The 24,092-nt window shown below is 41.3% G+C and overlaps 1 protein-coding gene across 5 annotated transcripts in view; it reads right to left on the reverse strand.

The window, feature by feature from the left end:
- The window catches only part of FAM81A (family with sequence similarity 81 member A), an 86,077-nt gene that overhangs the window by 21,262 nt on the left and 40,723 nt on the right, over window positions 1–24,092 (reverse strand). For all 5 annotated transcript variants that reach the window (XM_055278323.2, XM_055278322.2, XM_055278325.2 and 2 more), the window contains one exon: window positions 10,419–10,537. In XM_055278323.2, the coding sequence (XP_055134298.1) occupies window positions 10,419–10,537 (119 nt within the window). The remainder of the gene's footprint in view (window positions 1–10,418; window positions 10,538–24,092) is intronic.

A 24,092-nucleotide genomic window follows, 5' to 3' on the forward strand; every position in this document is an offset into this window, starting at 1 on the left:
TGAGCACAAGGTAGGATACCAAAAACTCCCATCAGAAAACATGGCCAGCGCGGTGGCTCAGGCCTGTAATCCCAGCACTTTGGAAGGCGAGATGGGCAGATCACCTGGGGTCAGGAATTCGAGACTAGCCTGGCCTACGTGGTAAAACCCCGTCTCTACTAAAAAATAAAAAATACAAAAATTAGCCGGGCGTGGTGGCAGGCACCTGTAATCCCAGCTACTTGGGAGGCTGAAGCAGGAGAATTGCTTGAACCCGGGAGGCGGAGGTTGCAGTGAGCCAAAATCGCGCCATTGCACTCCAGCCTGGGCAACAGAGCGAGACTGTCTCAAAACACACACACACACACACACACACACACACACACACACACACACAGAGACACACACGCAGTGAAGTCAACTCTGGTTTTCTTATGTTAAAAATAATGTTCTTACTCTAAAATGTTTCAGAAAAAAAATACATGCATGAAACAATAATACAGTAAATGTGACATATTGTTAACAATTGCTGAATTTTGTAATTTTTTATAAATTTAAAATTATTTCAAAATAAAAATATATTTAAGATAAAAGGAGGAAAGGAATATTGCTATTTCATCTAGCGTTAAATCAAAGACATCATTCCTGTCTTAAAAAAAAACTCGTAAAAGACAGCCTCAGGGCTCTAATATAGCTGTGTTCATGGCTCAACAGCTTTAGTTAAACAACAATTTCCAATGAATCTAACCAGTTTTCCTATTCATCCTTAATGCTTTACATCGTGATGAACGTTAATATATTCATTCCAAATTTTCCCTTTTTGGGTCTTTGGACAGCTGTTATCTCCCAGGTACAATTCCAGGTTGTGGCCATCAGGTGGCAGAGTGACTCTATTGCTAGGCTTACCTAGTCACTGGTGGTCAGAAGTCCGTCTAGAGAGTCCCGAACGTCTAACGGGTATGACTTGGGCCACACGCTGATGCAGAACTTCTCTGTCAGCATATGACATAGTGGTATAGCATACCAAACACAATGACATTTAAAACATCAATTTGGTTGCTCGTTTTCCGTATTATTGTAATTTTTGTATATATACATAATTATTATATATATGTATCATTAAGCCCTTTATAGCTGGCAGTTATTTAATTATAGTACCATCAGACTATAGGACAATTTATGTCCCAGGGCATTGTCAAAAATAGTATAGCAATATGCTAGCAATTAGTGGAGCCTAAGATTTGGGTGTGATATCAACAGAGGAAGATAGCCTAATAAAATATCAGGGAAAGAGACAGTCAAAGAAAGCCCTTCCAAAACCACTGTCATTGCAAATGATTGTGCCCATTTCCCAAACTGCACTGAGGAGTGACATCAGAGGCTTCATATTGCAGGGTAAACAGACGTCACTAAAAGAGTCCATTCAAGTCGCTAAACAAATAAACATGCAAACAACCTCAAAAACAAGCTTAGGGGGCTTGTATCCAGAGTTGCTACAATATATTATCTAAAATGGCCAGGAAAATGTGAACTATACTCAGAGAGAAAAAAACAGGTAAACCAACTGCCTGTAAGAGGACACAGATGTCAGATTTTAGAAAAGAAAATTTCAAATAGCTAATATAAATATAGAATGAGCAAACATAGGATGATTGAAACCACACTTTTAAAAGGAAAGTATAATAACAATGTTTCTTCAAATAGAAAATATTAATAAAGCTATAGAAATTATAAAAGAAAAAGAAGAACCTAATGGAAATCCTGAATAAAAAATTGATAGAGGGGCTCAAAAGAAAACGTGAATAGGTAGAACAAAGACTAGTGAACTTGAAAATAGGTGGCTAGAGATTATGCAGTCTGATGAACAGAGATTAAAAAAAGAAAGAAATAAAAATGAAGAGCGTCTCCAAAAAAAGAGAGACACTTAAATGCACCAACATATGCATAATGAGAATAATAGGAGAGAAGATGCCAGGCATGGTGGCTTACACCTGTAATCCCAGCAACTCAGGAGGCTGAGGCAGGAGAATTGCTTGAGGCCAGGACTTTGAGACCAGCCTGGGCAACATAGTGAGACCCTGTCTCTAAAAATAAAAATAAAAATACTTAGCTGGGCATGGTGATGCATGCCTACAGTCCCAGCTACTCAGGAGACTGAAGTGGGGGATTGCTTGAGCCCAGTAGTTTGAGGTTACAATGAGCCATGATCTTGCCACTTCACTCTAGCCTGGGTGAAGAGTAAGACTCCAACTCAAAGGAAAGAGAGAGAAACAGAAGAGAAAAGAACATTAAAAAATTCAAAAAATAACGGCTGAAAACTTCCAAAATATTATGAAAAACATTAATTGATACAAACAAGTAGTTCAACAAACTCCAAGTAGGGCAAATACCAAGAGATCTATACCAGACACATCATGGCTGGGCACGGTGGCTCACGCCTGTAATCCCAGCACTTTGGGAGGCTGAGGCGGGCAGATCACTTGAGGCCAGGAGTTTGAGACCAGCCTGGCCAACATGGTGAAACCCTGTCTCGACCAAAAATACATAAATTAGCCAGGTGTGGTGGTGCACGCCTGTAACCCCAGCTACACAGGGGGCTGAGGCATGAGACTTGCTTGAACCTGGGAGGCAGAGGTTGCAGTGAGCTGAGATCACGCCACTGCACTCCAGCCTGGGCAACAGGGTATCCGTCTCAAAAAAAAAAAAAAAAAAATGAAAAACACATAGACAGAGAAATATTTGAAAGCAGCAAGAAAAAAAATTCCTCACATACAAGGGAACTAGAATAATATTAATAGCTAATTTTTCGTCAGAAATAATTGGGACCACAAGGCAGTGGATGACATATTCATGGTGCTAAAAGAAAACAAGCTGTCAACCAAGAATCTTACATCCAGTGAAACTACTTTTCAAAAAAATAAGGCAAAATAAAGACATTCCAGAAAAACAAAAAATGAGAGAATTCATTGTTAGAAGACCCACCCTAGAAGAAATACCAAACAAAGTTTGTCAGGCTAAAAGCAAGTGCCCCAGATAGTAATTTGAATCCTCATGAAAACACACAGAGCATGGGTAAAGGTAATTATGTAATTATAAAGAGCAATATACATGAATATTTTCTCTCCTGTCATGATTGATTAAAAAAGCAATTGTTTAGGCCGGGCACGGTGGCTCACGCTTGTAATCCCAGCACTTTGGGAGGCCGAGGCGGACGGATCACGACGTCAGGAGATTGAGACCACGAAGAAACCCCGTCTCTACTAAAAATACAAAAAATTAGTCGGGCATGGTGGCGGGCGCCTGTAGTCCCAGCTACTCGGAGAGGCTGAGGCAGGAGAATGGCGTGAACCCGGGAGGCGGAGCTTGCAGTGAGCCGAGATTGCGCCACTGCACTCTAGCCTGGGCGACAGAGCGAGACTCCGTCTCAAAATAAATAAATAAATAAATAAATAAATAAATAAATAAATAAAAATAAAAAATTTAAAAAAAGCAATTGTTTAAAATAATATGCATACAACTGTATTGTTACATACATAGAACAATGTACACTACATTACAAATTTAATGTATTTGATAATAGCACAAAGGAGGTGGATGAGCAAAGCTGTATTGGGGTAAGGAAATGACAACAAATGGTGTCATTTCAACAAAATACTAGCAAACTGATCCTTCAATATAAAAAAAGGATTATATATCATGAACAAGTGAGATTTATTTCAAGAATGAAAACTTGCTTTAACATCAGAAAAGCAATTAGTGTAATAAACCTTATCAATTGAAAAAAGGACAAACCCCACACGATCATCTCAATAGGTGGAAAAAAAGCATTTGACAAAATCCAATACCCTTCATGATAAAAAGAGCCAACAAACTAGGAAACTAGGAAAAGAAAATCTTTCTCAACCTAATAAAGAGCATATACAAAAAAATTCACATTTGGGCTGGGAGCGATGGCTCACACCTGTAATCCTAACACTTTGGGAGGCCGAGACAGGTGGATCACTTGAGGTCAGGAGTTCGAGACCAGCCTGGCGAATATGGCGAATCCCCATCTCTAACAGAAATACAAAAATTAGCTGGGCGTGGTGGCAGGCGCCTGTAATCCCGGCTACTTGGGAGGCTGAGGCAGGAGAATCACTTGAACCTGTGGGGGCAGAGGGTGCAGTGAGCCAAAATCGCGCCTCTTCGCTCCAGCTTGGGCGACAGAGCAAGACTCCGTCTCCAAAGGAAAAAACAAAAATCCACACCTAACATCCTACTTAATAATGAGAGTATGGATGCTTTCTCCTAAAATAAAAAAACAAGACAAGAGTATCTGCTCTCACTACATTTAGCCAACATTGTACTGGAGGTTCTAGTCAGGGCAATTAGGCAAGAAAATGAAATAAAATCCAGATTGGAAAGTAAAAAGTAAAACTATCTCTATTTGCAGATGGCATGATCTGTATGTAGAAAATCCTTTTAAAAAATTCACTAGAAATTATTAGAAGTAATTAATGAGTTCAGCAGGGTTGCAGGATACAAGACCAATATACAAAATCTACTGTACTTATCTAAGTGGCAATAAAAAACCAAAATGATTTGCTATTTTCAGTAGCATCAAAAAGAATAAAATACTTAGGAATAAATTTAAAGAAGTGTGAAATTTATACTTTTAAATCTCCAAAATAGTGTTGAAACATATTAAAGATGACCAAAATAAATGGAAAGACACCCACATTCATGGATCCAAATACTGAATTTTGGGGCCAGGCATGGTGACTAACACCTATAATCCCACCACTTTGGGAGGCCAAAGTGAGAGGATCACTTGAAACCAGGAGTTCAAGACCAGCCTGGGAGAGACCCTGTCTCTACAAAAAATGAAAAAAATTAGTCAGATGTGGTGTCACATGCCTGTAGTCCCAGCTGCTCGGGAAGCTGAGGTGGGAGGATTGCTTGAGCCCAGGAGTTCAAACTGCACGGAGTTGTGATCATGCCACTGCACTCTAGTGTGGGCAACAGAGGAAGACAATGTTTCTAAAAAAAATTTGTTTAAATAAAGGCTTATTTTTTTTTTTGAAACAGGGTCTTCCTCTGTCACCCTGGTTGACGTGCAGTGATATGATCATAGCTCCTTGCAACTACAGGCATGTGCCACCATGCCCAGCTAACTTATATTCATTTTTTCATATATATGGAGTCTTGCTATGTTGCCAAACATGGTCTCAAACTCCTGGCCTCAAACTCCTGGCCTCAAGCAATCCTCCTACCTTGGCCTCCCAAATCCCTGGGATTATGGACATGAGACACTGAACGCACTGAAAGACTTAATATTTTTAAAATGGCAATATTCCCCAAACAGATCTACAGATTTAACACAGTCCCTATCAATATTCCAACTGGTTTCTTTGCAGAAATTGACAAACTGATCTTAATTTTTTTTTTTTTTTTTTGACACAGAGTCTTGCTCTGTTACCCAGGCTGGTGCGCAGTGGCACAACCTGGGCTCACTGCAGCATCTGCCTCTCAGGTTCAAGCGATTATCCTGCCTCAGCCACCTGAGTAGCTGGGATTACAGGTGGCCGCTACCACACCTGGCTAATTTTTGTATTTTAGTAGAGACGAGATTTCACTATGTTGGCCAGGCTGGTCTCAAACTCCTGATGTCATGATCCGCCCACCTCAGCCTCCCAAAGTGCTGGGATTACAGGCGTGAGCCGCCACACCTAGCCTGATCTTAATTTCTTCTTCTTCTTCTTTTTTTAAATTTGAGACAAAGTTTTGCTCTGTCACCCAGGCTGGAGTGCAGTGGCACAATCCTGGCTCACTACAACCTCTAGGTTCAAGCAATTCTCCTGCCTCAGCCTCCCCAGGAGCTGAGATTACAGGCGTGTGCTGCCACACCCAGCTAATTTTTGTCTTTTTAGTAGAGATGGGATTTCACCATGTTGGCCGGGCTGGTCTCAAATTCCTGACCTCAGGTGATCCACCCGCCTTGGCCTCCCAAAGTGCTGGGATTACAAGCATGAGCCACTGCACCTGGCCTGATCCTAAATTTCATAAGGAAATACAATGGACCTAAAACAGCTAACACAATCTTGAAAAAAAAGGATGAAGTTGGAAGACTCACACTTCTCAATTTCAAAATTTACCACAAAGCTATAGTAATCAAGACAGTGTGGTACCAGCATAAGAAAAGAATTGAGAATCAATGGAATCGAATTGAGAGTCCACAAATAAATCTATACACCTATTTGCCAAGTGATTGTCTTTCTGTTTTTTGAGATAGAGTCTTGCTCTGTTGCCCAGGCTGGAGTGCAGTGGCGAGATCTTGGCTCACTGCAACCTCCGCCTCCCAGGTTCAAGTGGTTCTCCTGCTTCAGCCTCCTGAGTAGCTGGGACTACAGGCGCAGGCCGCCACACCTGGCTAATTTTTGTATTTTTAGTAGAGACGGGGTTTCACCATATTGGTCAGGCTGGTCTTGAACTCCTGACCTCCTGATCTGCCTGCCTTGGCCTTCCAATGCGCTGGGATTACAGGCGTGAGCCACCACTCCCGGCCGCCAAATGATTTTCAACTAGGGTGCCAAGACCATTTGATGGGGGAAAGAATAGACTTTTCAACAAATTATGCTGGAATAAATAGATATCTACAAGGAAAAGAATAAATGTGGAACCCTGCCTTATACTATATACAAAAAAATTAACTAAAAATGGATCAAAGGCCTAAATGTAAGAGCTGAAACTTTAAAACTTAAAAAGAAAATACAGGCATAAATCTTTGTGACCTGGATTAGGCAAGAGTTTCTTAAATATGACACCCCAAACACTAGCAACTGAAGAAAAGATAGATGTTAGATATAATCAAGATTAAAAATTTTTAAGTTTCAAAAGACACAAGAAAATGAAAAGACATCCCTTAGAATGGGACAGTAATTTTTCAAATCAGATATCTGATAAGGGAATTATATCTAGAATATATAATTTTTAAAACTCCTACAGCTCAATAATAAAAATTTAAAAATGGGCAAGGAATCTGAATAAATATTTCCCTAAAGAAGATATGCCAATGACCAATAAGCACATTAAATGATGCTCAACACCATTAGTCCTCAGGGGGATGCAATCAAAACCACAGTGAGCTACCTCTTCAAACCCACTGGGATGGCTATAATCAAAAAGATAGAAAACAACTGTGAGTGAGGATGTGAAGAAATCGGAGCCCTCAGACACTGCTGGGGGCAATGTAAAGTGGCAGCCACTTCGGCAAACAGTCTAGCTGCGCTGTTCCTCAAAAGCTGAATATAGAATTATCATGTTACTCAGCATTTTCATTCTAGGTACATATCCAAGAGAAATGAAAACCTATGAGCACACAAAAACAAATTGACAAATGTTCACAGTAGCATTATTTTAAAGAGTCAAAAGTGGAAACAACCCCAACGTCCAACTGATGAATAGGTTTTTAAAATGCAATACACAATGAGGTACTATGCAGCCATAACAAGGAATGAAGTGCTGATACATGCTACAACATGGATGAACCCTGAAAACATGATGCTAAGTGTCAGAAGCCAGAATCAAGGGAACACATTCACTGGAAATGCTCAGAAGAGGGAAATCCATTAGACAGAGAACGTAGGCCTGCCATGGACTGCGGAACTGGGGAGGCTGGGGAAAAATGGGGAGTTACAGCTAATGGGTATGGGGTTTCTTTTTGGATGATAAAAACGTTCTGAAATCGATTGTGGTGATGACTACATGACTGTGTGCATATATTAAAAACCACTGAATTATGTGCTTTAAGTAGGTGACATATAGTATGTGAATTAGATCTCGCTAAAGGTGTTCAGAGAGAGAGAGAAAGGGGGCCATGTATCGGGCCTTCAGGTCTGATTAAGTCCTATTTAGAACATGGTATGCCACGTGAGCTAAATGTGTATCTCACCTTTATGGAGAACTTGCCTTTGCCCTTCTGAGCTGGATTTACAGGGGAAAAAAATCAAGGCCCGTTTGCTACTAATTACATCACCAATGGACCCATAAAAACTATAAAATTAAATATGAAATAATATAGCAACCTAGTATCTTAAGAATACCACTTAAAATGTTCATACCCCTCCAATACAATTACATAATCAATACAAGAAAGCCAAGAAACTTTTCCAAAGAATTTTTATTTCACATGAATTCATTTCAACAATCAAGTCTCATCAGCATTCTAATATAGCCAAAAAACAAAGCAAAAATATCTAGTACTCATAACAAACATTTTTGATGCCTTTAGAGTGAAAGTTTTTGTTACAGGGAAGGAACAAGTTGGGTAGAGAAGTTGATAAGAAACTGAAGAATATAAGATTCCTGAAAGTATTTTAAAATAATTTTTCTACTTTGTATTAGAACCAGCATCATAAGGACAATGTCACTGCTCTTGCCCCTGAGATGACAAAGCTACCACTGGTTGCAGGCCCTTTTCATCGCGTGCAGGGCACCAAGCCTCTCACATGTATTCCCTCACTTGATCTTCATCCGCAACTGAAGCGGCTACGAAGATCCTCAAAGTCCTCCTAAAGTCCCTACTCTGTCCTGTAGCTCACAAGTTCTTCTAACTCCCTGCTGTTCTGAGAGGTATCACAGAGCTGGGATTTCTTTTAAGCCGAACTGCACAAATAAGGAGTCAAGGTTTTCCCGTCCTATTATAGTGAGTTTCCAGGTCATTTCTTCGTCCAAATTGATGATGAATGTTGAGTATCTATTGTTTTCCAGAGACTATTCCAGGCACTTAGCTATAGAGAGGTAACACATCTGGAAACCCCCTCCAACACAGTAAAGGCAGCAGAGTGAGGAAGACAACAGAGAGACTCAATAGGGCAGTGAGTGCTAGGAGAGCTCTATGGAGTGGGGGTGTCAGGGAAGACTCCCAGAGGGGGTGACACTTCAGCCAAACTTGAAAGACTGAAAAGAAGTTAGAAAAAGAGGAGGAGGCTGGGCACAGTGGCTCACACCTGTAATCCCAGCACTCTGGGAGGCCGAGGTGGGCGGATCACCTGAGGTCAGGAGTTAGAAGCCAGCCTGGGCAACATGGTAAAACCTCATCTCTACTAAAAATACAAAACTTAGCTGGGCGTGGTGGCGAGTGCCTGTAGTCCCAGCTACTTGGGAGGCTGAGGCAGGAGAATCGCTTGAATCCAGGAGGCGGAGGTTGCAGTGAGCTGAGATTGTACCACTGCACTCCAGCCTGGGCGACAGAGTGAGACTTGTCTCAAAAATAAAAAGAAAAGAAAAGGAGGAGGAAAGGCATGCTAGGTACGAGAACAGCATGTACAAAGGTGTAGCAATAGAAGAGCATGGTTTATTCAGGGACAAACAAAGTTGATCACTGCTGAAAGGTAGTGACAGGAGAGGGAGTCAACAGGGTGTCATCACCAAGGATCACACTAAGGAGACTAGAGTTCATCCTGATGAGGACAGAAAACCACAGAAGGAGGGTGATCAACCTGTCCCGCATCCAATCCACGCAGCCTTCTGCTATTAGACAGATCTTTACCCAGCAGACTCAAATACATGCCCAGCATTCAAGGCCCTCGACATGTTCTCTGCACAAACACACCCTAACACTGCTCCTCCCTGCTCCAGCGGCCTTGCATGCTGGAGGTCCTTGTTCTTTCTTCCACCCGACTCCTTGCAGACCACCCGCATTGCCACCTCAGACTGACGGGAAGTGCCATTTGCTCCTCAGCTCCGGTGCTATGTATTAATGCGCTTGTCTCTTAGGCCCAGCAGAGGGCAGAAGAGGCCCAGAAATACTTCGGACAAATTTGTCCCAGCCAGCTAAAAATAGCCCTAGACAGAGTCCTGGTACAGTGCTTCCCAGGCTTTCCCATGCATATGAATTCAGGGATCTTGTTAAAATGCAGATTCTAACTCAGTAGTTGCAGGGTGGGCTGGAGACAGTACATTTCTAACAAGTTCCCAGGTGATGTTGAGGCTGCTGGTCCATGCAGCACACTTTGAGAAAATAGCACTTTTCATACTGAGGAGAAAGCTCTTTTTTCTAAGTTTCCAATCTTTCCCAGACCAATACTTTCAGAAAATAAAATAAAAATGAATAACAGGAAAAATTAAGTTTCTAAAACGACATACAAACTATGCCAACTTTATATTATCGAATTCAATAAACATAGTACTACCCTATCAAATTACAAGGTCAGCTGAGTGAGTTCTCCCATCATTTCTTCCCATGAAGACAACACCAACTGTGTAACAAAAGAAACCCATGGCGCCCTCACAACCAGGTTTAACTCCTACCACTGGATTTTATGGCCAAAGCAGGGAGGGAATGTATTAAAGGAATGCAAGGCATTTGCTTTGGGGCTTCATTAATATATTCCCCACTATAATGGAGTTTATAGAAAGTGGTTTTTGGTAAGTAGAGACCCCAACATTTGAACACCTACCTTGCCACTCTTCCTCGAAGATCTCCCAAACCGGAGAGCTGGCGCATCTCCAGGGTCTTTAAGGCAGAATTAGTTCCATAGCTAATGTTGTCGCGGGCACGAATCTGCTCCTGGAGTACCTGGACAACATAAAAAATCCTAAAGGAGTCATCTAAGAATTCACATGCTTCCACAAAAGCATTTTATACTTTTGGCAAAAATAAGAATGTTTAACTCAGTCTTTCATAAGAGACTTTTTCAACAGTCACCTGATACACACTTAAATAGAGAACTAGGGGGCCTAGACAGAGAGACTTTAGAGGCTCCTCCCAGAGCAAGTCCCTTTATTTACCATTAAAAACTAAGTTCCTTTAGTTTTAGTATTTCTTTCTTAGTAATGAAGCCATTTTCTTTTTTCCTTTTTCTTTTTTTTTTTTTTAAGATGGAGTCTTGCTCTGTTGCCCAGGCTGGAGTGCAATGGCACAATCTCAGCTCACTGCAACTTCTGCCTCCCAGGTTCAAGCAATTCTCCTGCCTCAGCTTCCCGAGTAGCTGGGATTACAGGCATGTGCCATCACACATGGCTAAGTTTTGTATTTTTAGTAGAAATGGAGTTTGTTTTAGTAGAGATGGGGTTTCGCTATGTTGGCCAGGCTGGTCTTGAACTTCTGACCTCAGGTGATCCGCCCACCTTTGCCTCCCAAAGTACTGGGATTACAGGTTTGACCCATGGGCTATTTTGATACAGGCATACAATGTGTAATAATCACATCAGAGTGAATGAGGTATCCCTCACCTCAAATATTTACTGTTTCTATTACAAACAACCCAATTATACTTTTAGTTATGTTTACATGTACAATGAAATTATTATTGACTATAGTCACCCTGTTGTGCTATCAAATACTAGATCTTACTAATTCTAACTATTTTTTAATACCCATTAATCATCCACATTTCCACCCCACCCCCCACTATCCTTCTCAGCCTCTGGTAACCATCATTCTACTTTCTATCTACGTGAGTTCAATTGTTTTAATTTTTAGCTCCCACAAGTGAGTGAGAACATGCGAAGCTTATCTTTCTGAGACTGGCTTATTTCATTTCACTTCACATAATGACCTCTGGTTCTATCCATGTTTTTGCAAATGACAGAACCTCATTCTTTCTTACGGCTGAATACACTCCATTGTGTATCTGTACTACACTTCTTTATCCATTTGCCTGTTGATGGACACTTGGGTTGCTTCCAAATCTTGGCTATTGTGGATAGTGCTGCAATAAACAGGAGTGCAGATATCTCTTCCATATACTGATTTCCTCTCTTATAGGTATATACCTAACAGTGGGATTGCTGAATCATATGGTAGCTCTATTTTAGTTTTGTGAGGTACTTCCGAAGTGTTCTCCACAGTGGTTGTACTAATTTACATTCCTGCCAACACTGTATGGGTGTTCCCTTTTCTCCATATCCTTGCCAGCATTTGATATTGCCCGTCTTTTGGATAAAAGCCATTTTAACTGGGGTGAGATGATATCTCATTGTAGTTTTGTTTGTTTGTTTGCTTTTTGAGACTATCTCACTGTCACCCAGGCTGGAGTGTAGTGGCATGATATCGGCTCACTGCAACCTCCACCTCCTGGGTTCAAGCGATTCTCATGCCTCAGCCTCTCAAGTAGCTGGGATTACAGGCATGCATCACCACGCCAGGGTAAATTTTTTTTGTATTTTTAGTAGAGATGGAGTTTCGCCATGTTGGCCAGGCTGGTCTGAAACCCCTGGCTTCAAGTAATCCACCCACCTCGGCCTCCCAAAGTGCTGGGATTACAGGTGTGAGCCGCTGTGCTCAGCCAATATCTCATGTAGTTTTGATTTGCATTTCTCTGATGATCAATGATATTGAGCACCTTTTCGTATACCTGTGTTTGCCATTTGTATGTCTTCATTTGAGAAATGTCTATTCAGATCTTTTGCCCATTTTTTTAAACAGATTATTAGATTTTTTTTCTTACAGGGTTGTTTGAGCTCCTTATATATTCTGGTGATTAATCCCTTGTCAGATGGATAGTTTGCAACTACATTCTGCCTTCACTTTGTTCTTTCTTTTGATGTGCAGCAGCTTTTTAACCTAATTTGATCACATTTGTCCATTTTTGCTTTGGTTGCCCATGCTTCAGGGGTATTTCTCAAGAAATCTTTGCCCACTCCAATGTCCTAGAGAGTCTATCCAATGTTTTCTTTCAGTTGTTTCATAGTTTGAGCTCTTAGATTTAAGTCTTTTTTTTTCAACTTTTATTTTTGGTTCGGGGTACATGTGAAGGTTTTTTAGATAGGTAAACTCGTGCCATGGATGTTTGTTGTAGAGATTATTTCTGTAAGATACTTAAACACAACTATTGTGTACTGGGTTTAATGTGTTGTTGAACAGATTCTGTACATTAAGCCCAGTACCCAATAGTTATCTTTTCTGCTCCTCTCTAATCTTTAATCCATTTTGATTTGATTTTCTGTATATGGTATGAAATAGGGGTCTAATTTCATGCTTCTGCATATGGATATTCAGTTTTCCCAGCACCACTTATTGAATAGACTGTCCTTTCCCCATTGCATGATCATGGCTCCTTTTTCAAAAAGGATTTTACTGTAGATGTATGGATTTGTTTCTGGGTTCTCTATTCTGTTCCATTGGTCTATGTAACTATTTTTATGCCAGTGCCATGCTGTTTTGGTTACTGTAGCTCTGTAGTATAATTGCAAGTCAGGTAATGTGACTTCTCCAGTTTTGTTCTTTTGCTCAGGATAGTTTTGGCTATTTTGGTATTTTGTGGTTCCATATAAACTTTAGGATTTTTTTTTCTATTTCTGTGAAGAATGTCATTGGTATTTTGATACGGATTGCATTGAATTTGTAGATTGCTTCAGGTAGTACAGACATTTTAACAATATTATGTATTCCAACCCATGAACATGGAATATCTTTCCATTTTTATGAGTCTTCTCCAATTTCTCACATCAATGTTTTATAGTTTTCATTGTAGAGATCTTTCACTTCTTTGGTTAATTCACAGGCAGGTATGTACATACGTATGTATGTATGTATGTATGCATGTATTTGAGACGGAGTCTCGCTCTGTTGCCCAGGCTAGAGTGCAGTGGTGCAATCTCAGCTCACTGCAACCTCCGCCTCCCAGGTTCACGCCATTTTCCTGCCTCAGCCTCTCGAGTAGCTGGGACTACAGGCGCCCGCCACTATGCCTGGCTAATTTTTTGTATTTTTAGTAGAGATGGGGTTTCTCCATGTTAGCCAGGATGGTCTTGATCTCCTGACCTCGTGATCCACCTGCCTCGGCCTCCCAAAGTGCTGGGATTACAGGTGTGAGCCACCGCGCCCAGCCTATATTTATTTAATTATTGAGACAGGGTCTTGCGCTGTACCCAGGCTGGAAAGCAGTGGCACAATCTTGGCTCATTGCAACCTCCGCCCCCAAAGCACAAGCAATCTTCCCAGCTCAGCCTCCCGAGTAGCTGGGACCACAGGCACACACCACCACACTCAGCTATTTTTTTGTATTTTTGGTAGAGGCAGGTTTTCGCCATGTTACCCAGGCTGGTCTCAAATTCCTGAACTCAAGTAATCTGCCCACCTTGGCCTCCCAAAGTGCTGGGATTATAGGTGTGAGCCACAGCACCTGGCCAGTATTTAATTTTATTTATAGCAATTGTAAATGAGATTACTTTCTTGATTTCTTCTTCAGATTGTTCCCCATTGGCATATAGAAATGCCACTAATTTCTGTATGTTGATTTTGTATCCTGAAATTTTATTGAATTTGTTCATCAGTACTAATAGTTTTTTTGGAGGAGTCTTTAGGCTTTTCCAAATATAAAATCATATCATCTGCAAACAAGGATAATTTGACTTCTTCCTTTCCAATTTGGATGCCCTTTATTTCTTTCTTTTGTCTGACTGCTCTAGCTAGGACATCTAGTACTATGTGGAATAACAGTAGTAAAAGTGGGCATCCTTTTCGTGTTCCAGATCTTAGACAAAGGCTTTCCTTTCTTCTCCATTTAGTATATTATTAACTGTGGGTCTGTCATATACGGCTTTTATTATGTTGAGATGTGTTCCTTGTATACCTAGTTTTTTGAGTGTTTTTCTCATGAAAGGATGTTGAATTTTATCCAATGCTTTTTCAGCATCAGTTGAAATGATCATATGCTTTTTGTCTTTCATTCTGTTGATATGATGTATCACACTGATTGATTTGCATATGTTGAACCATCTTTGCATCCCTGGAATGAATCCCATTTGGTAATGATGAATCATCTTTTTAACATGTTGCTGAATTCAGTTTCCTGGTATTTTGTTGAGGGTTTTTGCATCAGTGTTCAACAAGGATATTGGCCTGTAGGTTTTTTGTTTTTTTGTTTTTGTATCTTTGTTTAATTTTGGTACCAAGGTAATACTGGCCTCATAGAATGAGTTTGGAAGTATTTCCTCCTCTTCTACTTTTCAGAATAGTTAGAGAATGATTGCTATTAATTCTCTTTAAATGTGGTAAAATTTAGCAGAGAAGCCATTGGGTCTAGGGCTTTTCTTTGCTAGGAGGTTTTTTATTTTAGCTTCAATCTCATTACTTGTTACTGGTCTGTTCAGGCTTTGGATTTCTTCAGTATTCAATTGTGGTAGGTTGTATGTGTCTAAGAATTTATCCATTTCTTCTAGGTTTTCTAATTTTTTGGCATATAGTTGCTCATAGTTGCCTCTAATGATCCTTTGAATTCCTGTGATATGGGTTGTAATGTCTCCTTTTTCATCTCTGATTTTATTTAGTTGGGTCTTTTCTGTTTTTTTCTTAGTCTAGCTAAAGTTTGTCAATTTGTTTACCTTTTCAAAAACCCAACTTTTTGTTTCATTGATTTTTTTGTATTGTTCTCATTTCACTTATGACTGCTCTGATCTTCACTATTTCCTTTCTTCTACTAACTTTGGGTTTGGTGTGCTCTTGCTTTTCTGATTCTTTAAGACATATCCTTAGATTGTTTATTTGAAGGTTTTCTTCTTTTTTGATTTGGCACTTATAAACAAACTAACAAACAAGCAAAAAACTAATAAAAACTCTATACTTTATTTTCATATATATTATGTATAGATATTCAGGAGTGCTGCTAAATCTATACTTTAACATCATCTCCACACTTTTTAACTTTTTGTTGTTTCTATTCATATCTTATTGTACTGTCTATGTCTGGAAAAGTTATTATTTTTGATTGGTTCATCTTTTAATCTTTCTATTTAAAGAATAGTTTACATACCATAATTACAGTATTATAATATTCTGCGTTTTTCTGTGTACTTACTATTACCAGTGAGTTTTGTACCTTCAGATGATTTCTCATTGCTCATTAACATTCTTTTCTTGAATGTTGAAGAACTCCTTTTAGCATTTCTTGTAGGACAGGCCTGGTGTTGATAAATCCCTCAGCTTTTGTTTGTCTGGGAAAGTCTTTATTTCTCCTTCATGTTTGAAGGATATTTTCAACAGATACACTATGGTAGGTTTTATGCCAAGTTTTTTTTTCCCTCAGCACTTTAAATACGTCATGCCACAAGTCTGTTGCCAAACTTATTGGAGCTCCATTGTATGTTATTTGTTTCTTTTGTCTTGCTGCCTTTAGGATCCCTTCTTTATCCTTGACCTCTGGGAGTTTGCTTATTAAATGCCTTGAGCTGGTCTTCTTTGAGTTAAGTCTCCTTGGTGTTCTATAACCTTCTTGTGCTTGAATTTTGATTTCTTGTACTTGAATTTTGATATCTTTTGTTTGCGAAGTCCTCTGTTATCCCTTTTGATAAACTTTCTACCACTATTTCTCTCTCTACCTCCTCTTAAAAACCAATAACTTTTAGATTTGTCCTTTTGAAGCTACTTTCTAGATCTTGTAGGTGTGCATCATTCTTTTTTCATTCTTGGTTTCTTTTGTCTCCTCTGTGTATTTTCAAATAGCCTGTCTTCAAGCTCACTAATTCTTTCTTCTGTTTGATCAATTCTGCTAACAGACTGATGCATTCTTCAGTATGTCACTAGCATTTTTCCACTCCAGAATTTCTGCTTCTTTTTAATTATTTCCCTTCCTTTCTTTCTTTCTTCAGAGTTTAGCTCTTGTTGCCCAGGATGGAGTACAGTGGCACGATCTTGGTTTACTGCAACCTCTGCCTCCTGGGTTCAAGCGATTCTCCTGCCTCAGCCTCCTGAGTAGCTAGGATTACAGGCACCCACCACCACACCTGGCTAATTTTTGCATTTTTAGTAGAGATGGGGTTTCATCATGTTGGCCAGGCTGGTCTCGAACTTCTGACCTAAGGTGATCCACCCGCCTTGGCCTCCCAAAGTGCCGGGATTACAGGCATGAGCCACTGCACCCGGCCAATTATTTCAATTTCTTTGTTAAATTTATCTGATAGGATTCTGAATTCCTTCTCTGTGTTATCTTGAATTTCTTTGAGTTTCCTCAAAACAGCTATTCTGAATTCTCTGTCTAAAAGGTCACATATCTTTGTCTCTCTGGGATTGACTTCTGGTGTCTTATTTAGTTAATTTGGTGAGGTCATGTTTTCCTAGATGGTCTTGATGCTTATGGATGTTAGTCAGTGTTTGTACCCACCCTTCTTCGGAGGGCTTTCCAGATACTTAAAGGGACTTGGGTGTTAAGTAATCTAAGTTTTCGGTCACTGCAACCATATCTGCATTAGGGGGTACCCCAAGCCCAATAACACTGTAGTTCTTGCATACTTGTGGAAGTACTACCTTGGTGGTCTTGGATAAGATGCAGAAGATTTCTCTGGATTACCAGGCAGAGACTGTCATTCTCCTCCCTTACTTTCTCCTAAACAAGCAAAGTCTTTCTTTGTGCTGAGCTACCTGGAGCTGGGAAGGGGGGCACAAGCACCTCTGTACCCACCACCATTGGGACTGTGATGGGTCTGACCTGAAGCCAGCACAGCACCGAATCTTGCTCAAGTCCTGCTGTAATCACTACATGGCTACCCGTATGTTCACTCAAGGCCCTAGGGCTCTACAAACAGCAAGTGGTGAAGCCAGCGAGGCTTGTGTCCTTCCCCTAAGGGCAATGAGTTCCCCCAGGCTCCAGGCAGGTCCAGAGACGCTGCCCAGGTGCCTGGGCCTAGAATCAGAAACCTTAGAAATCTACCTGGTACTCTATTCTACTGTGGCTGAGCTACTGCCGAAACCACCAAAGTCCTTCCCACTCTTCCCTCCCCTTTCCCCAGGGTGAGGAGTCTCCCTGCGTCCACCACATGCCCAAAGGGAATAAAGCCAGGCTACTGCCATTGTTCACTTAAGGCCCAAGGGCTCTTCACTCAGTTTGTGGTGAATCCTGTCAGGCCTGGGACTCACCTTTCAGAGCAGTGGGCCCCGCCTTTAGCCGAGGGTACATCTAGAGATCCCAAGAGTCCAAGAGCCAAGGCCTGGAGTCAGGGACCCCAAAAGCCCGCTTGGTGCTCTTCTCCGCTGTGGCCAAGCTGGTACCTAAGCTAAACACAAAGTCCCCTTTACTTTTCCGTCTGCTTTTCTCAAGCAGAAGGAGTCTCTCCTCACAGCCACCACAGCTGTGAATGTGTAGAGGCACCCTTCAAGCCAGAATGTCTGAGTCTTACCCAAGGCCCATGGCCCACTACTTGCTTATCACTGCTGGTTGGCCGCCCTGCATTCCAAAGCAATGTCCCATAAACACTGCACTCTCCCTCCCCAAAGCACAGATTCTCTCTCCGGGCCACGTGGTCCGCTGACGGGGGGATGGGGGAGGGGTGGTGTCGGTGATTCAAGACTGTCCTTCCTACCCTCTTCAGTGCCTCTTTCAGTGACATGATGTTAAAATCAGGTACTGTGATCGCTTACCTGCTTTTTGGTTCTCCTGAAGGTGCTTTATTTTGTAGATAGTTGTTAAATTTGGTGTTCATGTGGGGAGGACAATTGGTGGAGGCTTCTATTCTGCCATCTTCCTCTGCCCTCCTGTCCATCTACTGACTTTTAGAAATTTAAATTCAAGAAGAAATTTTATGTGACACTTGGATCTCCTTAAATGTAGGAATTATTTTTTATTCAAGGCCTACCTGTTTTCTATTTCATCTGCACCTGTTTTAAGGGCAGTACTTATTCTTCCTCCTTGTAGCTGCAGGGCCCCATTAGATGTGATGTGACTTTGCTCTCTCTACTTACTGGAGTGCCTTAAGTAGGTAGTCTTGAGAGCAGTGGAAGGGGCTTGTGGACTGGTGGTGCAGCCAGTGGGAAGCACAGGGCCTGTCTCCAGGTGAGGTACCAGGAGGATGCCTCTTTACATCCTATTCCCTCAGCTCTCCCAGCCCAGAGGCAGTGGGGAACGAGCTCACCCCTACAACTTCTCCACCCCTCCCTGGGGCAGGAGACTGGCTTAGTCACAGGGTGCGAAGCAGTGAGCCTGGACCCTCCTCCTGAGACTCCTAACCATGAGATCCTGCTGGCTCCCCAGGCTTTCCTGCCTGCCTATCCCAACTGTTCAGCAAGGTGGCACCTGGATTGGGAACAGAGTGGAGACAGGCACACTAAACCACCATCTTCTCTTGCCTTCTGCACCAATCCAAGGGTTTCTTGAGATTACATTCCTGGGTATCTGCTTGTTACTACTTATTTCTAGAAATTGTGATGGTTTCTGATGTTCTGACAATTTGTAGGCCCATTTGGAAATGAACAGAAAAGCCCAAGTAGAGATGTAATTATGCTTACATAATTTGTTTTTGCGCTCCCTCTTCTTAACTCTATTTTCTTTTCTTTTTTTGAAGTATAACATACATAAAGAAAATATTTGTGTATTTTTTTCAGGATTTTCAAACTTCTTAGTAAAAAAAAAGAAATTAGGAATGTAAATATTCTGTGTTTCCCTTAGTGGAAACCCACTTGAGGCATTGACAGTAAAAAGGAAAATTTTACTGGGCGGCCACAGTAGCTCATACCTGTAATCCCAGCACTTTGGGAGGCCAAGGCAGGTGGATCACAAGATCAGGAGTTCGAGACCAGCCTGGCCAACATGGTGAAACCCCGTCTCTACTAAAAATACAAAAATTAGCCGGGCGTGATGGCACGCACCTGTAGTCTCAGCTACTTAGGAGGCTGAGGCAGAAGAATTGCTTGAACCCAGGAGGCGGAGGTTGCAGTGAGCCGAGATTGTGCCACTGCACTCCAGCCCCCATGGGCAACAGAGCAAGACTCCATCAAAAAAAAAAAAAAAAAAAAAAAAAATTCACCAGAAAGAATTTAGAATTACAAGACCTATCTATTATTTCTGTAGCTTCCAGCTTTTTCTCAATGAACCTGCTCTATGAAGAGGAATACAAACTAGTTACAATCACCTGTGAATGACAAAATGTGAGTCATCTGAATACATTCTTGCAAGGCAACTTCGCATCTGACTAATGTGGTTCTGGCACTCTCCCACTGATGTGAAGGCGCTGGCAAGCTCTCGTGTACTCTCTCTTAATAGGAAGTAACACCTATTAGTTAGAGTCAATAGAAAGTAACACTTAACTCTTTTTGTATGTAGTGGTGCAAACCTTTGCCTATAGTAAGGCATAAGACCAGTGGTTCTCAAACATCTTTGGGGTACATAAGTCTCACCCAGATGGCTTGTTAAGCACGCAATTCTTGGACTCCATCTCCAGAAAACCAAAGCTAGAGAACGAGCCCAGTGCCTAATACACTGTATTAGACACTATAGAGCTGGGCATGGTGGCTCATGCCCATAATCCTAGCACTTTGAGAGGTCGAGGCAGGTGGATCACCTGAGGTCAGGAGTTCGAGACCAGCCTGGCCAACATGGTGAAACCCCGTCTCTACTAAAAATACAAAAATTAGCCAGGCATGGTGGCGGGCACCTGTAATCCGAGCTACTCAGGAGGCTGAGGCAGGAGAATTGCTTGAACCCAGGAAGTGGAGATTGTAGTGAGCCGAGATCACGCCATTGCACTCCAGCCTGGACCACAAGAGCAAAACGCCATCTCAAAAAAACAAAACAAAATAGACACTATAGAAATGACAAAGGCTATAACCAATCTTATTTCATTTGAGTTGTTTTTCAATCTCTAAGCAATGAAAATGGAAAGCAATTCACAAAAAAGGGGCTTAAAAAACCACACATTTTTAAAAAGGTTCAACCTTTCTAGTAAAGCAAAGAAACAAGAAGTACGAATCATACTATTATAACATACCACTCTGGTGTGGGATGTTGATAGTGGGAGAGGCTGTGCATGTGTGGGGGCAGAGAGTATACTTTCTGCTCAATTTTGCTGTGAACCAAAAAATGCTCTAAAAAAATAAAGTCTATTTTTTAAAACCTCAAAAATAGCATTTTCACTTACTAAAGAAGCAAAAATTTTAAATCTATAATACTAAAAATATATCAAAAATCAAAAAGGTTTCAGCATCTTCTGCTTGCCTAAAAAACAGAAATAAAAAAGGCACAGCTGGCCCTTCCCAATACAACTTTTCTGGAGATCAATGCCAAAAAATATATATTCATAAAGTTCATAACCTTTGACCCAGTAACTCTAGTTCTTGGAATTAATATTAAATGAAATAATAAGAAAAATGGATGCATAAAGATGTCTTCAGAGTGTGATACGCATGTCAAGTATTTTACAAGGTACATTATTACGCAAACACTAAGAGGTTCACAAAGGGCTTTTAGCAACAAGGGAAAGTGTGTACAACTTAATATTAAGCAGAAAGAAAGTATAGAAAATAAATATGGAGCATGATTCCAGCTGTGTATTCAGATGCATATAAAATACTAGAATGTGAAAGTTTTGCTTATCTCTAGAGTGGGATTATGGTTTATTCTTTTTTTTTGTATTTCCCACAATGGACATACATTACTTTTATAGCCAGAAAAAAAAATGTGCTTTAAAAAAACCTTAGAAATAAAAAAAAGCCCATTTAACTCTCCAAGTTCTTATGCAGATGAGTAAGGTATTGTATTAGAAGTGCTCTGGGGTCGGGTGCGGTGGCTCTCTCCTGTAATCCCAGCACTTTGGGAGACCTAGGCAGGAGGATTGCCTGAGTCCAGGAGTTTGAGACTAGCCTGGGCGACATGGTGAAACCCTGTCTCTACACACATTTTTTTTTTTTAATTAGCTAAGAGTTGTGGTGCACACCCCCTGGTCCTAGCTATTTGGGAGGCTGAGGCAAGAGGATTGCATGAACCTGGGAGGCAGAGGCTGCAGTGAGCCTTGTTCCCACCACTGCACTCCAGCCTGAGCAACAGAGCAAGACCCTGTCTCAAAAAATAAACGAATAAAAATTTAAGAAAGAAGTGCTTTGAAGAATACAGGAAAGAATTCTACCTGACATTAACAAAGTATTCATGATACTAGAAAGTAATATGAAAACAGAAGGTGTTAGATGGCTTATTATTTAAATACATTCTAGAATGAAAACTTAGAAAAGTAATTCCTTTGTAAAGTCAATAATGTTTCTGAATTTGTCATTTTGGAACAATGTATCATCATGATGCATTTATTTTTAAAAAGATTATATCGTTATATATGGCATTACTTCTCCATTATTTTCAATTCAATTCAAGAAACTTGTTTTTGCACACCTACTGTGTGCTGAGCATCAGGCATACCTTCAGGGAGCTCAGTTGCAGCAAGAAAAACTAAAGGGTGGAAAGTGCATTGTCCAGGTACACACAATAAACATGCTTCACACAAGCACGGAGCAGAAGCTAGCCACCTTGAAAAAGTGATGTCCCAAGTCCTCATTTATTTTTTCAAAGATATGGCCTATCTTTAAAAAATCTCCCTTCCCAAGACAGCTTGGAATAGGGACTTCTGTGGGATCCTCAATGTGCTGTATAATGCTGTTTATGCAAAGGTGATGACAACCAACCCCTGGGACATCTAAGCCCCCCAGACAGGCCAGCGTTACCAGGAACCAGGAAAGAAACAGCTGTCCACGTTCCTCCTTCTCCAACTCTTCCTAGATTGGGAAGGATTTGGAAATGAGGAAGTATAATTTCAAATCACCTAGAGAAAGGCCCAACTACAGCAGAGCAGGGAATTACAAGGTAGTATTCCCCTACAGGGCTTTTTACCACAGTTCCAGCCTCACATATCAAATTGCCTTCTTGGCATTTCCACCATTTGATAGAAGTCTCTCCCTCCAATAGGCAGGAAGTCCTGTCAGCTCTATCTCCAAAATCACTCCAGAGTCTATCCTCTTCTCTCCATCTCCACCATGCCATGCCTCTCCCTGAACCTTGAAGTAGCCGCCTAACTTGTCTCCCTGCTTCAGTTCTTGCTCCCCTAAAATCCTTCTCCACAAAGTAGCCAGCATGATCTTTTTCAAACATAAATCAGTCTATATCCACAAGGACAAGGGCTTTTATCTGTGTTTTATTCACTAATGTAGCCCCAGCAACAAGAGTATGAGTGGATTATTTAAATTCCTTGACTGAACACTAAATAATGGCTTCCCATTTCCAGACTCCAAACTTCTTATCACAACCTTCAAGTCTCACGAGCTGCCCTTCCCCCAGCTCACAGCACTCCATCCACCCCATCCCCTTTCTGCTTCTTAAACGTGCCACGCCTCTTCCTGCTTATGGCCTTGGAACTTGCACTTCCCTCGCTCTGGAGTGGTCCGCCTAGGTGTCTCCTCCCTCAACACCACCACCTTGGCTTGGCTGGCCCCATATGTCATTCCATTCTCAATTCACACATCACCTTATTCCCTTACCATCCTTTTTTTTTTTTTTTCTTATTTTTGAGACGGAGTCTCACTCTGTCACCCAGGCTGGAGTGCAATGGCACAATCTCAGCTCACTGCAACCTCTGCCTCCCAGGTTCAAGCGATTCTCCTGCCTCAGCCTCCCAAGTAGCTGGGACTACAGGCACGTGCCACCACAACTGGCTAATTTTTGTATTTTTAGTAGAGACAGGGTTTCACCATATTGGTCAGTCTGGTCTTGAACTCCTGACCTCGTGATCTGCCTGCCTTGGCCTCCCAAAAGTGCTGGGATTACAGGCATGAGCCACCACGCCTGGCCACCATCCTTTCTAAGACAGCCACACAGTCACTCTCCATCACATCCTCTCATCAGAGCACTTGACATCAGCTAACATCACCTTGGTTACTTAGCATTGACTGCCGGTACACCCCACTAGAGTGTGCAGCAGGGTGAAGATCAGAGGCCTGTGTGCTTGGGCTGTTACTGCAGCCCCAGTGCCTCTAATGATTCCTGGCTGTTAGTGAGTTAGTGGGTTGGTGAGTGATTTATCAATTAATTTAGCTCCATGTTCTAGGATCTGGTCTTCTGAGTTGAAGGCTTACAGACTATCTCTAGCTGTCCGTCCTGTCTTTGCTTTAAGCTGTTATCAGTCCCTTTGATTTCAGCTGTTATCAATCTCTGGTTCCCAGACATGATCAAGTCCTCAAAGAGGACTCAGGCAAGCTAAAATGTACCGGAGACAGAGCAGACAGCAGAACACTAATTTATTCATTTACATTGAAAAACCTCTGTCAACAGAACTGAACAAATATTCAAATTCCATTCAACTTACTGTCTTCTCCCCCGAAGTCAAGTCATACAACAAGCCACATCTAGTGGGTAGAATGAAAACAAAATGAATTTGGATGATAA

The sequence above is a fragment of the Symphalangus syndactylus genome, chromosome 5, assembly GCF_028878055.3.
Source record: "Symphalangus syndactylus isolate Jambi chromosome 5, NHGRI_mSymSyn1-v2.1_pri, whole genome shotgun sequence".
NCBI classification, from domain to species: domain Eukaryota; kingdom Metazoa; phylum Chordata; class Mammalia; order Primates; family Hylobatidae; genus Symphalangus; species Symphalangus syndactylus.